The 15,898-nt window shown below is 42.9% G+C and overlaps 2 protein-coding genes across 3 annotated transcripts; one reads left to right on the top strand and one right to left on the bottom strand.

Moving 5' to 3' along the window:
* Positions 1 to 491: 491 nt before the first annotated feature.
* Positions 492 to 13,154, bottom strand: NFS1 (NFS1 cysteine desulfurase). The gene is made up of 13 exons (XM_066330529.1): positions 12,889 to 13,154; positions 12,757 to 12,824; positions 11,895 to 12,011; positions 10,488 to 10,571; positions 9,683 to 9,835; positions 8,659 to 8,752; positions 7,638 to 7,772; positions 6,124 to 6,281; positions 4,818 to 4,923; positions 4,565 to 4,646; positions 3,117 to 3,200; positions 2,900 to 2,989; positions 492 to 2,256 (listed from the first exon to the last, which is right to left on the bottom strand). Exons 1-13 carry the CDS (start codon positions 13,034 to 13,036, stop codon positions 2,193 to 2,195), a joined length of 1,383 nt encoding a protein of 460 aa, XP_066186626.1. The 5' UTR covers positions 13,037 to 13,154; the 3' UTR covers positions 492 to 2,192.
* Positions 13,083 to 15,538, top strand: ROMO1 (reactive oxygen species modulator 1). Of its 2 annotated transcripts, none has more exons than XM_066330527.1 (3): positions 13,083 to 13,153; positions 13,723 to 13,853; positions 15,348 to 15,538. In XM_066330527.1, exons 2-3 carry the CDS (start codon positions 13,723 to 13,725, stop codon positions 15,454 to 15,456), a joined length of 240 nt encoding a protein of 79 aa, XP_066186624.1. In that variant the 5' UTR covers positions 13,083 to 13,153; the 3' UTR covers positions 15,457 to 15,538. The 2 variants fall into 2 exon arrangements, with proteins under 2 accessions (XP_066186624.1, XP_066186625.1); XM_066330528.1 differs by having other exon boundaries at positions 13,091 to 13,164.
* Positions 15,539 to 15,898: the final 360 nt, after the last annotated feature.

The following is a 15,898-nucleotide window of genomic DNA, read 5'->3' as shown; positions in this document are numbered from 1 at the left end:
GACCAATCAGTGTCTAGATCCAAGAGTTTTGAACTCCCTATATAAGAAGGTTCTAAACAATAAAACAGGCTGTTTGTCTTATGATCAAGAGGACTCGAGTCATGATTTCTGTCTCCAACTCATGACCACATGTAACAATTTGTTAATAGTATGAATGTGTTTCCCTAACCTTTACAAGTAGAATTTTTATTTTAAATCTTATCAAATAAGAGGCGGTCAAAATCTTCAAGAATTGAAGCTCTCTTTTTTCAAAATAACCACAATTTAAGCTATTCGAGTTAAAAAAAAATAGCTCAGATCAGGCATTAAATTTGAGAAAAATGACTCTTCAAAAGTCAGATGTCAACTCAATGACAGTGAACTTCTAACAGTGTTTACAGAAAAGTTTACCATTTTTGGTTTCCTAATTAAAGCTGCAATTCAGCTACTTACCGATTGTCCAGCATGGTTCACCCAAGAAGGTGCATCCAAAAAGATTGACGGTAGCCAAGTTTAATTCTTATCTGTAATTTTTTATCATTCTCAAAACACAAAGAACAATTCATAAACATCTATTGCTATCACATGCTTAATCCAGAAAATATGTATGGGCCGAGGATGAAAAAGAGTACATACAACACTGCTAAAATGTATTTATGCATATGGTAGTTTAAAAATGTGATGAAATATAAGGTGCCAGCACTACAATATTCAAATTGATAAAGCTAGTCATTTCAAATAGAACAACCAAGGATTAGGTTTGCATTACAAACAACTAAATCTGTCCTTACTTACAAAACATGCACAAGCTTCTGTATTACAATCCATCTTGTGAGATTCAGCTTCAGTTTTTACATGCCACAGTTGACACTCGAGATAGATTCCATCCCAAACTGAAGGTGAACATATTGTCTATGGGGTATACCAAATTCAGCAGCTAACACACCATCCATTAATAAACACACTAATTTGAGAGCTTTTTGTTTATGCACTGAAAAAAAGGCACTTTGCTATACAGGGTTCAGTTTCTTATTGGAAAGATCACCAGAGGTAAGAAAGGAGAAATACTGATAGTAATGAATCTCATCAAAACCTTTTTTAAGAGATACTACCCCCAGCATGTGTAGGGAATGGACTGCCATGTGAATCTCTAGTCAGACAGTACAGTCTGTGAGACAAAAAAAACCTTCAGTGCCAAGTGTTCTTATCTCCCAGACAAAATATACTGGCTGGGCTGGGCAGACTCCTTGCAGCAATAGAAACCAAGGGCCCATAGGCAAACCAAGTAACAGCAAAGGTCTCATAACAAGGGGAGGAAAAAAAAAACAAAAAACACCAGACTGCCTTAAGACATTGCACTATATCTGCTCTCCCCACCACTGCTACCACTCACTCCCACCAAACTGGTGCTGCCACCAAAGCTGACATATTCTGCCTATCCCCTCCCCCAGTCATTCAAGTTTTCTTACCTCACTGACAAAAAATTGCATGGATAAAACCCGATGGAGGGGACAGCAAAGTACATCATGATTGTATCATAAACTCTAAAACACAGAAGAATCTTTTGGATTAATGCACACACACACACACACACAGAGAAGATGCATACACAAAAAAAACTCAAGGAAAACTGGCCAAAACCCACTCAATTTCAGAAAAAATTTTGTTCTTAGTTGCACATACAACTTATCACTGAAGGCACATAGCCACAATCAGGCAGCCATCTCTTCTGGAGATCCAAGTGTCCTCCTATCTGAGAATTTCTTGCAGTACAAGGCATTTGAGAGGCAAAACACAGCTGATGTTGCAGGATACCCACCTCAAACAGAACAAACTGGCAACAGGTCTGCGGTACAAACACGACAGTGACTTGGGATGTGTTACACTGAGAAGTAACCTCTTGCCAGAATTCACTGGCCTGGAAGTTAACATACTGATTTAATTTTCTCATCAGAAAATACATTTTTGAATAAATTATGTTTTACCATAAATTTCTGTGTGTCAAACAGAAACACAGTGGGTGTCAGATCAGCCTGTCTTTCTCCATGATAAAAACTAGTTTCATTTTTGGCTTCTTAGATTTTGTGATTTGAAAGGGTAGTTCTCTGGTCAAAATGCAAGTGTCAGAAAATGGAAGTGCTGCATAATTTGCTCAAGACTGTACAGAAAAATATGTTTTAATCCATCTCTAGTCCATGGATAGCCATGTTTTCTCAGTGCTGAGTCCATTTAATGCTTTTGAGGTCAATTCCATCCTGCACCATTTCCCAGAGAGGGCTGTAAAGAAAACGAGAAAACTGAGGAAAACGAGAAAACTAAAATGCACAGGGCATCGTCAATAATAATTAAATAGCTTTTATCAATGACACAATGAATTAGGAGATATCTATCTGCCTGTCTTGCCCTTCTGGAGGTCAGTGAGCTTCAGATGATCGACCCTCAACTGTGTTCTCAAGCAAAAATACAAGACATGACAGAGTAGCTGCTCCACCTCATTTCCTGCTTCCACTTTCAGCACAAACCACTGGTGTCTTTGAGACTAAACCCTTGAATTTTCACTGTCCAGATTAGTCACCAGTCTTTCAGTTTTACTAGAATAAAATGACTTATCAATACATTAACTCAGTAAAAGCTATCTGTGGTTTAAAACCTCCTAGGTACTGCCCTACGTGCCTGCCCTACTCATATTCTTTCTCTGATAAAGGCCAAGAACAGGGAAAAGGTTTGGTGTCAGGTTTGTTTTCTTAGAAATTTGCCACTAATGTTAAAATCAGGCTCCTACCTACTTGACACTGTTGCTGATATAGTGAAACACCATCTGATTTTTGAAGCAAACAATTACTTTCAACTAAGTAAGTGCAATTCTTTCCATGATTATCACACCTAAGCAGTCTTCGTGTTCAATGAGATAGTGTCTCACCTCATTTCCCTCAGCCTTTTCACATGCTGTATGCACTTCTGCACTGTATAATCCACTTCTTCTTCTGTAGTGAAACGACCAATGCCAAACCTAAACCAAAAGAAAATCATTAAGGAACTGAATAATGAGCATATGGAAAGGGTGGAACAAATCTACCATTTGCTTTTATCAAGAAAGAAAAATATTTGGAAGCATTAGGGCAGACCACATCACATACCTTATAGACGAATGAGCCAAGTCTTCATCTGTTCCGATTGCCCGCAAAACATAGGAAGGCTCCAGAGAGGCTGATGTGCAAGCACTAGGAACGGGAAGGCAGGGAAATGTCAGACTTGCTTTATCTCCTCCAGCAAAGAACAGGTCACTTACCTCTTTACAACACCCTGTATCAGCTTTCCCAGCATTCTAGAAACAACAAATAAATACAAGCAAGTAAAGTGATATTTCTGCTACTGGAGAAAAAAAGAATACAAGAGGGAGGCATTATTGCGAAATGAGAGTAATAAATTAGGAGCATAAGGAAAGGAGAGAGAATACAGATAATACACAAGAATAAACATAGAGGCAGCAGGAATGAAGATTAAGAGGTAGGTGAAGTAGAAGCTGCGAAAAAATGACAAAGAAAGAAACTATCCAGAGAGGGTAACACACCAGGAACATAAAAGAAAAAAAAAAAAAAAAAACCACAAAAAAAACTTCACAAGCTGCTGTTTGGCAGCAGAACAAATAAATGAAAAACAGTGCACAGAGGGATAGAGCAAGATGACTGCAGTTGTCAATGGAGAGCTTCTACCTTGGAGCAGTATACAGAATTGGTTACACACTGTGACTCAAGTTTTTACAGATAGCAATACAGCAGGTCCCAACTGAAGAGCTGTAAATAGCTCCCCAGTGCACAAAGGAGAGACTCAGAAGAGATCTTCACATTACAGAAGTGTTTGGCTTCAGGAACGCTCATGTGGAGACTTGTTCTTGCTGCTCATAGTGCCAACCAGTTTCTAATTAGGATATGCTGACCACTTTGTTCTCAAAGGTGAAGTGAAGGAAGGAGAGGAAGGAATTACACTCCATTCATTTCATCATGAACATCAGGTTTGTCTTGGTAACTGAAATATTACTTGTTACTCCTGTAGTCAGGAGAGCTCCAAAAGCACATGCGCTATTCTTTCTTGCTTTTGCATTTAACACAGGAACTATGAGCTGATTTAATTCAGATACATGCTCAGCCTCACTAGTTGCAGTTAAAATCTGCCAAAGGACAGAAGCTGTTCAAATCTTGGTGGCCTTTAGAATAAAAGTGTCACCAAGTAAAAGGCTACTCAAATAACCAGTTTACAAGGCTAGTAGGTAGGAATTTCTTGGGTTTTGTTTTTTTTTTTTTTTTGTGGGTTTGTGGGGATCTTTTTATTAGGATTTTTTTGGTTGGTTTTTGTTTAGTTGTGGTTTTGTTTATTGTTTTTTTCTTCCAGTATAAGTAAATTTGACCTTCAGTTGAAATGTGTGTCTTAAACACCACTGCAGAATGTAATCAATGCCAGGCTGACTCATTAACTAAATATGCAAATACGGGGCACAGAGCAGACTACTACTTAGATTTAACTTTCATTAGCACATGCTATTTTCTCTCAAAAACACACTGCTATCGCTCCCATACATTCCACATACCTTCCTGAAGACAAAGCCACATCTTTCAGAGCCATCAGAAGACTCTCCCCTTCCACATATGCAAAAGATAAATTGATGCATCCTACATACAAATAAATGAAATAGAAAAAAGAAACCATCAACTAAAATCTCAGGCAAATTGTCCCCTGCAAGGCAGGACTTTCATCATGTGCTCAAGTGCATTACTCAGCCACAGCCATTAACACCAAGGAGTCAGACAGTACTAACGGGCTCAGAATTTTGCCTGAGTTACCTGGATAGCGATGCTCTCGATCTCCATTCATCACCACATCAGGAACTTCATTCATTATTTTTGTAACCAGTCGTTCTGCCAGTTGTAAGATTCGCTTATGGTCATACTAGCAAAGAAACCAGAAAAGACACAAATAATAAACAGTGTAGTCTGACCTCACTTCAACTGCTTTGTGTCACCAGCTGCAAGCAGAACTAAGTAACTGGGTTTGGCCAGACAAGGTAAAGAACACAGCTGAAACTTAACTGTCAAACTTAGCCCACTCCAGCCACTGTTTTAAAAGAGAATAACCCCTTGGCTCCTAGCTAGCTCAGTCTTAACAAATGTGTCAAACCATTCAGAAAGATCTACCTACACAAGCTGCCAAACTGACTTGTGCAGTGTCTTGTTCTAGACTGAAAAATGAGGTCACTTATATCAAGAAAGCAGTAATGTCTGGGATCAGCTTTGGCACACAGAACTGGTCACATGCACACATGAATTCATGCTTGTTTACACTCGAAAAAGTTAAAGAAAACCAGGCTAGTTTCAACACCAGTTGGTTCCAAAATGCCATAGCTCTGCCAGGCAAGGAGAAGAATCCAGATCTGAGGCTTGTGCAGAATTCAGACACTGCAGGCTCCCTAGCCTCAACTTCCATAACCACACAGCTCAGATGGTGGAATTCTGCCTGTCTCCTGGAAAGAAGCTTGATTCTTTGGGTGCAGATATCTGGCCTATGCATCCTATTGTCACTGTAAGTATTTTTACTTCCCAACTGTAAGGAAGGCATTGGTGCCCACAAATCAATGTAGCAGCATACAGAGGCTAAGACACTAGACCTAGCAAACAAACTTTATTGTCCAAGCTAGGAAAAAAGAAAATAAATTCTTAGTTGCAAAGCTGCAGTAAACTTAAACTTATACTTAATAGGTACAATACATATAATAACAGACTGGGAAGTTTCAATTTCCAATATACATTACATAAACATAACGGTCATTTCAAAGATGCTGCTAATACACCTGTGCATAATGGAGAAGTAAAAACAAGCACATAAAAGCCATATTTCACTAAAACTGACTGTCAATTGTAGCCTTGTGACTCAGACCACTTCAAGAAAAAAGAAACTTTTAAACTTTAGAAAGCATTTACAATTACCCAAAAATATCCCTTAAATTCTTAAAACATTCACTTAATGCTAAAACATGAGAATCAAATTTAAATCAATTACATGGATGCAAAAAGACCAAAGGAATCCAAGACCTAAATGGTGCTGTTACACTATTTTTTCTGGAACCCAGGGCAAGTATCTTGTTGCACATACCTCCATCTCTTGCTGTGCCACTTCACATGCTGCCCCCAGTCCCACTGCTAGAGGTGTGGGCACAGTCCCAGACCGCAGACCTCTCTCCTGGCCTCCCCCACTCTGCAGGGGTTCTAGTCTGACACGTGGTCGGCGGCGAACATAGAGAGCACCAACCCCTAGGAAGCAAGGAGAGCTGTTTTACCATATGCCTAGAGTTCTGAAATTATGAACAGGGACTCCAAGCTTTGCTAACATTCCTTATTTCCACAGCAAACACACACATGGACACTTAACTGGAGAAAAATAAAGTGAACAAGCACAGTATTGTTTTCTAGGAAATGGTGTTTGTCCCCAGAGATCATGTTCAGGCTCACAGAGCTTCAGCCATGGGAGCTCAGCTTCTTCCACTCTGCTTCAGTCACTCAAGGACTCAGCGCTTCCCTTCCTTTCCACAGTTCCTGCACACAGCTGAAGTTCAGGCCCCTGCACTGAAGTTTTTATGTGCATTCACTAATGTTCTCTTACTGACTTCCAAACTCTTTCCCTGGATTACGAGGCCAGCACCGGTCCCAAGAGTCCTCTCCCTTTTTTCTCATTAGGAAGACCCATTAGTGGCAGAAATTTTCAGCAGGTGGATTAGATGAGCCAGTTTTGCTAGTCAGTTAATTGAATGCTCTACTCTCCTCACCTAGAACCAAATTTTCATATGTTCAAATGCCCCAGTACACTTAAGGAGTTACTGTCACCACAAGAAGGACTATTGCTACTTCCAGGCATAACAAATAGTGAAAATTAATGGCTGTCATCTGGCCAAAACTGCTGAAAACTTAGTTCCAGAGATAATGTCTTCAGCTCTCAGCAGAACTCATACAGAAAAAAAATGCTGAAAAAAAGAGAATTTTGCCTTTTGTTTCCAAATAGCACATAGCATACAGCAAACTTCATCTCTGGCTCTCTAACACTCATTGTCACAAAACAAATAATACAAATCGACAATAATAATAGCTGGATTTTTAGTATTTGTGAGTCAACCAGAAAATGCATAGCTGCATATTAAACCAAATTCAGCAAAGAAAATGCACAAATGGAGTTGGGGGAATGAAGCCACTGGAAGTAAAAAACAATCAAAAATCACCAATCAGTTACCTTTTGGTCTCCTTGTTGCAAGTCACACTCTGGTCTAAACTTTGCTCTATAACCAAGTGATTTCATTTCAATCATTTCAGCATCAGTTCTGCTCCACACCAAGCAGATGACTCCTGAAAACCCCACTGCTGTAATGTTGCCACCATTATACAACACTGTTTTTTGTTCCTTCAGTGATGCCTCCTCAACCCATTTAGCACTGAAGATCCACTTAGTGCAGCTCTACGCTGGCAGCAGTGCCTGAGCTACTCTGAAGTCTGTCCAACACCACACAGAACAATTTTCTACAGCTTAAGTAACTGACACTATATGACTTCATACCTTGTGTAGTTGCCTTAAGGTAGGTATGGAAACAACAATTCCCTATAAAGCACATCAGTGAGTACCTTTGGGCCCATAAATTTTATGGCCACTGATGCTCATTAGGTCAATTTTCATGTTGTTGACATCCATAGGAATTTTTCCAATCGCTTGTGCAGCATCCGTGTGGAAGAAAACCTTACGTGCACGGCAGATCTCACCTGTAGTAAAAACACCAAACCAAAACCAGATTATCTTAACTAATTGCTATGATCCCGAAGATTCCAGTGATGGATCTAAAGCAATGGTGAATCTAAACCAACAGCAAGCTATTTAGGTATCTGAGGTGACAAAGGCAGAAATTGGAGCTGCAATGTTGCTTTTACAGTGAAGTGGCTAAAGCTGTGCACAGGCTACTGTAGCTGACACCTTGGGACAGGTTTAGGCATGTAAGACTACAGTAATTTTCTTCAGCTGAGAAGTCAAAAAGTCTTTTACTGTTAAGAATTGAGATTACCAAACCCCCACCAAACAAGTTTAAGAACAAATGGTTGCATGAAACATCAGTCTCCACACAGGAATGACTCCACAGTTGGACAATGTTTTTTTCCTTGGTTCTTTTTCTTCTCAACATCCAGTACAAGCCAGCTTTCCTTTCAAGTTTGTATTTGCCATGTATTTTTATGTCATTTCCTCTATTTTCCAAGTTTTTCAACACTCAGCTTCAAAAACATTCTCAGAATTGTGATACACACACTTATTACTACCACCTGAGGTCAGCTGAGCCTGTCACCAGGCTAAAATATATGAAGAAACAAAATAACATATTGTTCATTGGCAGCAAATTTAACTTTTATTTTTGTAATCAAAAAAATCACAATGCATGTTCCACAGAATCTGCACAGCTGCATCCAAGACCTCTCATGTGCATAAGAGGTTCAACACAATACTTCACAGGATAAGTAACCCTCCTGTGGTCCAGTAGGCCACAGGCAACAGATATATTACACCTAATCTTTTGCATCAGTACCATTTGGGAATGAAAATATTAACTAAAATGAAGCAGAAGCAACCTTAGCTGGCATCTAGAAGCCACAGTGTACTTACCAATGTCATGAATTGGCTGCTTTACTCCTATTTCATTATTTACAGTCATTACAGAAACCAAACTTGTATCCGGCTGGAATGCAGCCTCCAGCTCCTGGTGAAAGATTCAGTGGAACAACAGTTGTGACTAACAGAGAAGCAAGACCCCTGTGCATATCTTCAATTTACCAGCAACTCAACCACCAGTCCCTCATTTGCAACAAACACCTGCAGTTCTGACTAACAGCCCTGGGGAGAACACTCACCCAGGAGAACATTAAATGCCTGTAGAAGAGGAGTGGATCAATTGTGTTTCTGCATGTTTTAACCCTTTGATGTACCTGCCACCCCACTTGATTAATCATATCTCAACAGGTTTTGCTATATCCCTGAATTTTTCTGAACTACTTTTTTAACGAATTAACCACCCACAGAACAGCTTAAGCCTCTTCTAGCCAAGGTGAGGCTGGCTGTAAAGGGACTCCTCTTTATACAAAAGTCACATCACACCTGCAGCAACATGCTCAGAAAACACGACTCATTATTGTGCCCACAGGCTGATCCATCGGTCCCATCACACACACCACTGCTCTTCATGGCAGGTGAGGGACTGGGGAGTAAAATTGCTGCTGCCCTGCCCTACAGGATGCCAATGATGAACTAAATATATACAACTTCTACATCTCAGGGCGGCAGCCAGTACATACAGAAGGGGTGGCTCATGGACAGCCATAAGAAGTAATGTAATCACTGAAACAATGCCTCAAGTACTTGGCTTCTTATAGGGTACACAACAGCTCCACCTGCACAGCAGCAGCTGAACGATGGGATAGGAGGTGGATGTTCTGGTTGAGAAAAGGTGTAGGACATCAGAAAGAACAGAAAATCCTTCTCCAGATCTGACAAACTTGACTATGATTCTCATTCTACGTTGTGATATTTGTAATTTTTTCCTCTTTTTCATCTAGAGGACACAAGGTTTAGAGCATCAATTTGAAGCAAAAACCTCTTTTATTTTTAGTTTCTTCTGTCAGTAACAACTTACCTTCAGATCTATGAGCCCATTTTTTTTAACAGGTAGATATGTGACACGAAACCCTTCTGTTTCCAGGGAACGACAAGAATCCAACACACACTTGTGCTCTGTTTGCGTAGTAATGATATGCTTTTTTCTGGATTTATAGAACCTTGCAACACCCTGTCAGGCATAGTCCATGAAAAAGAAATCAGCCACTGAAGAAAGCAGGCATTACACACTATGACTGGAAATAAGAAATTACTACTTAGATATAGGTCATTTGGATCTTTCCTGTTTGACCCAAGCTGTGAATCTAAAAGGTACTGACACATAATCCACACTACATATCTCCATCAGCACCTGCTTTTCAAAGCATCTCACTTCTCAAAAATTGTGAAAATGTTTATTGCTGCTAAGTTGTAGAAGCCATTAACCAAAGCACTTTTTTGAAAACTCTTGCAGTGGGGTCATTAACACTGAGAAGTCCGAACAACAACATACTACATACACAACCTAGTCTTCATCAGGAAAAAAATTTCTAATCCACATATTTCACGATAAAGATTTTAATTACATAAGCAAAAGTATTGTATTTGGTGTATGCAAGAAAAACATAAAATATTTTACAATGCACTCAAAATCATGTTCTGAGCACCAAAACATTCATTCATGTATTTCAGCCACATATGTAACAGAGTATCACAAAAAGTAAATCCAGAAATGCAAATATGTTATATTCCAACATATTAACATTTAAATAGTTGAGAGATGCATACAGTTTTTAATTACATAATTTTAACATAACAAATAAGAATCAGTATAAAACTTTTACCTTAATTGCCATATTGTTAGATTCTGTTGCACCACTGGTAAAGATAATTTCCCGTGAATCAGCTCCTATTAAATCTGCAACTTGCTGTTTAAAAAGAAATACAAATTTGACTTGTTAAGAAAACATACAGTGAATTCACTACAGCAAAATACATGTGAAATGTTTTCAAGAATACTACCTTGAGTTTCAAAAGGATTACAGCTGATACCTATCAAAGTAATGCTACAAATAGTCTAAATATCTGTATTATAAAATATGCAAGGAATCCACAGTCATTAGGAGTGGTATTAAGCTTTAACCTGTTATAAAAGAGATTAAAGCTTAAATAGACAAAATCCTATTACATATTACTTTAAAGAAAAATTACAAACACCCCTACCTAAGATTATAAGAATGATAAAACATGGAGTTAGTCCAATGACTGCAGCAACATGCTTGTGACTCCAGAAAACCAAAAATACTGAGGCACTTTTACTTAAAAGTATTAGTTTCTGCCATTTCAGTTGCTCTAATTTCACTGAAGGAGCAAGGGCTTTGCACCTGGGACTGATTAACCCTAGGTGCCCAGACGGACTGGGGAACAAGAGGCTGGAGAGCAGCACCACAGAAAGACACCTGGAAGTTTGGGCTGAGGGCAAGTGAACAGGAGCCAGCAGTGCCCTGATAGCCCCAAGGGCCAGTCCTGTCCTGGGGGACATCAGGCCCAGCACTGCTGGCCAAGCAGGGGGTGACCGTCCTGCTCTGCTCTGGGTTGGCCTCACCTCGAGTCCTGGGGCAAATTTGGGACAAATCTATATAAGGATATGAAGCTATTAGAGAACACACAGAGGAGGACCATGAAATGGTTAAGGGCCTGGAGGACAGTCTGTAAAAAAAACAGCTGAGGTCACTTGGTTCTTTTCAGTCTGAAGAAGAGGAAAATGAGGTCAGACTTCACTGGGGGCTGCAGCTTCCTCATGAGGGGCAGCAGAGAGGCAACTCTCTGCTTTTGGTGACTGACAGGGCCTGAGGGAACAGACAGAGCTGTGTCAGGGAACTGTAGGCTGGATATTAGGAAAAAAGTTTTTTTACCCAAAGGGTGGTCAGGCACTCAAACAAGCTCCCCAGAGAAGTTGTTACAGCCTTAAGCCTGCCATAGTTCTTTCAAGTAGCAAGTGCAATTGTTGGGGTATCCTGTGCAGGGCCAGAGTTGGACTTGATGATCCTTGTGGGTCCCTTCCATCTTCAAATATTCTACGATTCTATTTTTTTTCCTGCAATAAATCTACTAAAGTATAGCTAAGCAAAGAGGAAGCTACTAAATCCAGCCCACAAAGAAGAGGGTTTGGGGGCTTTTTAGGTTATTTTGACCCTGAATTTCCTCAGCAGCAGGAAAACCAACACGACCATGGAGAGACAAAGACTCACCCGCCTCGCATTCTCCATGGCGGCCTCACTCTCCCAGCCATAGGCGTGGGTCCTGGAGTGAGGGTTGCCATAGTAGGCTGTTAGGTACGGGAGCATGCTGTCCAGGACTCTGGGATCCTGTGGAACACAAACCACCCAGCCTTAAAAAAGGAGAAAGGAAACTATATCTGTTCCCTCTGGACATGCCCCCTTGCCATAGGATCAGCAGCACTTCTGTTGCAGTGACTTGCTTTAGCTTAGGCCTGATCTTGAAAACTTGAGGCTATTACATGCTGCAGGTAACACAAGAATTTGGCAATTATGTTCTGTGCATGTAACCGTGATCTGCACTGAAGGTCAAAGAACAGCATCATCTAAGAAAACTTAATCAGAGAACGGTTTGGGTTGGGAAAGATTTTAAAGCCCATCTTGTTCCACACCCCTGCCACAGACAGGGAGACATCTTTCACTAGATGAGGTCGTGCCAAGCCCCATCCAAGCTGGCCTTTTTCTGAGCAAAAAAAAATACAAGGTCCTAAAATGTTAAGAAAAATGTCAGATCAGTATTTTGGTTGAATTCACTTCCTGCTTCTTGCAACTGTCCCCACTCCCGTAGGGGTTGGTGCGAGCCCCTTGGCGGCTCCGCCACGCTCCCGCCCTGCTGCGCTGGGGCTGCCAATCCAGGGGGCTGCCCGGCGTAGCTACAGCCTTTCCGGGGGATGCTCGGGCTGTCCTGTGGTGACAAACAGCCTGCGCGGCTACAGGCGGCGCCGAACGCCGCCTCCGTCCTCCACGGCAGCTCGGGGCACACGCGACCGCTCGGGCGAGAGAACTGGGAGTGTGGGGACCTCGCTCGGTTTCCCATGCTCGGTGCGGCCCTTACCAGCGGGGTGGTGGCCTGGACATCCATGTAAAGCGGCCGAGGAGCACCGCTGCCATCGCTGGCTCGCCCTGAGGGGAGAAGATAGGGAAAGCTGCTGTCAAGGGCTGGGAGTAGCGGGGGAGCTGTCCCTGCCTGGACAGGGGCTCTGTCCGACTGCGGCCTCACCCGGTCCTGATCCCGATCCCGGTCCCGGTCCCGATCCAGGTTCCGATCTCCCCGCCCGAAGCCGCCGCGGGGCTCCTTGGCCCCTCAGGGCCGCCAAGCGCCGCCACAACAGCATGGCCCCGCACCGGGCAGAGCGTGTCCGTGCCCGCCTCTTCCTCTACGTCATGGCGCGCGTCGGAAGCGGGGCCCAGACAGGCGGAGGCGCGGTGCGGCCTAGCGAGATACGGGAGAGGCGCGGGAGAGGTACGGGCGAGGCACGGGCGAGGCGGGGCGGGGATCTGGGATCTGGGATCTGGGATCTGGGAACAGGGTGTGCCGAGGTGCCCTCAGCGCGCGCTCAGGACCCCGGTTCGCCCCCGAGAGCTCTTGCGCCGGACGGCAGGCGATGGCCGCCGTTCCCCGGGCGCCCCGTCCTGGCCTCGGTCTCCGTAAGGGTGGGTTAACTGTCCGCTCCTCTACCTCCGAGACCGGCGGCAGTCGGGAAGGACGGGCCAGCAGAGGAGGCTCGATCAAGTGCCACGTGCGCTGTAAATTAGGGGCTGATAGCACACAGGGTACGGCCCCGAAACAGCCTCGGCAACTACAGCGGCGCTGGCAGGAGCTTGTTGCGGGGAAACGAGGCCGTCGTTCCCTCCTTGTCCTTACTACCTGACAGGCAAGGAAACAAGGCCAGGAGCCAGCACAACCTCCAGCGCTGCACACGCGAGAACTCTGAGCTGCACGGGCCTGCCTGCCAGGCCAGTATAGAAGTTTGTTAAACAAAGCAGTAAATCGGTGTGGGTATTGTCCTTTCTTTTTTAGATGCCTGTGACCGTGGGCCCGTATGGGCAGTCGCAGCCCAGCTGCTTTGACAGAATAAAGATGGGTTTCATGATGGGCTTTGCAGTGGGCATGGCAGCAGGAGCGCTGTTCGGCACATTTTCCTGCCTCAGGTACGCCGAGGAAATGCCTTCTACAGACAGATGGTGACAGGGTGATAGCCAGAGAGAAATGGTCCTGCTGTGAGGTTGGAAAGGAATTGGGTCTGGTCCTGTGTCAGTCCCATGAGTGGAACTTTGTCTGTGAGTCCAGCTACTTCAGTAAGCTCTGGCCTCCAGCAGCTTAGTCTAGTGCTGGCAGGGCATCACCTCTGGGTGCCCCGTGTGCCAGGAGGTCACAGTTTCACAGACTTTTTCTTGCCTCTTGTAATGGAGGCTCAGTGGGAAGCTGAGGCTGTGGAGGATCAGCTCCAGGAGGAACTGGATGAATTGTGCAGATACATGTGCAGTCCTCTTCTGGCCCTAAATCTTCCTTAGGTGCTCTGTAAGCTCTCAGTGTCTGCATCATGGTCCCTTTGCGTGTCCCATACCCTGCACAGAGGCAGTTGCCAAACTGACCCCGAGTCTGGCAGGAGTGTGGGTAGAACCAATGGCTGGCATTGGCACAGGCCTACTGTGCAATGGAGAAGGGCAATATTCCACCTTCCCCTGCGGCTCACCAGCATGCTGACATAAAAACAAGCCGTGCTTGCTGCCCTGTGTTTGCTGACTGGCCTTGCACATCATCTATGACAAATAATCACTGAAGTCAGCTCTTTCATACTTTGCAGAACTCTTTCTGTTTGATGGTTTTTACCTGTGATTAAACATGGGCAATGATTTGGTAGTGAGATGAAGGAGGAAAAGGCACAAATCCTAATCCAGTGGGAGTTTCAAGTTTTTTAATATCTCTCAGTTTCCAGAGGGTAAGCAGCATGATGCTAGCAGATGATACGTATTATGGGCATTTAGAAGAACCAGTGAGAGTGTTTTGTTGTACTTGAGTGACACAGCTACAGTATTTCTGCTGTTCCATTTTTGTGGGAAAATCTCATGTTTAAAGAATAAAGTGCATGAAATTCCTCAGACCCTAAAGTCATTGCAGTGCTTAAAAGCCAAATATTACAAGAGCTTACAACAATTCTTTTTATTTTAGTTTGACCTCAGGCAAATGAAAACTGGAGAACAGAAACACCTTTTGAAGTTTCTAGGCCTTTCAAGTGTCCTGTATTAAAAAGTCAGTAGTAAGTAGAATTTTAAATTGGTGATATTAAAAAGAGTGCCACTGCAGCTAGAGAGGATGGCAGGACAATAGCTCAAGCAATTCTTTTGGTACTCTGGCAAGTGAAATACTTGGACAGCTTTTTTTTTTCCATATGAAGGGTATTTGGGAGACTGGGATACAAAGCTGTTGCTGCTAAAGGTGTGGCAGAAAGGTTCCACTGCAGGAAAAAATACACGTGGGTCATTGGTGAAGGCCCCGCAAGAGCTGTACAATTCCAGAAATTTAGACTGAAGGAGTGTTCAATTTGCAACCATGAGTTAATTGTCTCAGATGTTTTCTGCTGCATGTCTGTGACTTGTCAGGTTTCAGTTTTTATGTAACCCCTGTGGTTTTCTTTATCTCAGGATTGGCATGAGAGGACGAGAGCTGATGGGTGGAGTTGGCAAAACGATGGTGCAAAGCGGTGGGACGTTTGGGACATTCATGGCCATTGGTATGGGAATACGCTGCTAATCTGGAGTTTGGGATTTATCCCAGAGTCGCCCCACACAGCCATTCCTCCACTGTACAATAATAAAATCTTTAGATACCTGAAGTGAGAGCTCTTAATGATACAGCACAGTCCTACTCTTTGTGCTCTGCTGGTTAAAAGCATACTTTTTATAATATTTCAACTTTCTTCCCATCTCTTAGTCCCAAAACAATGAGAATTAATAATCATTTTTACTACAATAAAGTTCCTGTTTCACAGATAAAAGTACACCACACAAGTTTCTCCCTTTGGCACTTGGCAGCTCACATTTTCTATTGCAGGTGTGGAGCTGCTCTGTTCCTTCATGCCTTCCTAAAGCTAGGAAAGTCAGATGGTGGGTACTTCAGATTCATGATCAAATTTCTGTCCCCTTGTAAAAAATAGGTGAGGTGAAGCTGGTCCTCATCCTGAGTTCCAAGTGTC

This window comes from Sylvia atricapilla, chromosome 16 (genome assembly GCF_009819655.1).
Source record: "Sylvia atricapilla isolate bSylAtr1 chromosome 16, bSylAtr1.pri, whole genome shotgun sequence".
Taxonomy (NCBI): domain Eukaryota; kingdom Metazoa; phylum Chordata; class Aves; order Passeriformes; family Sylviidae; genus Sylvia; species Sylvia atricapilla.
This window is presented reverse-complemented; position numbering and strand designations above follow the sequence as displayed.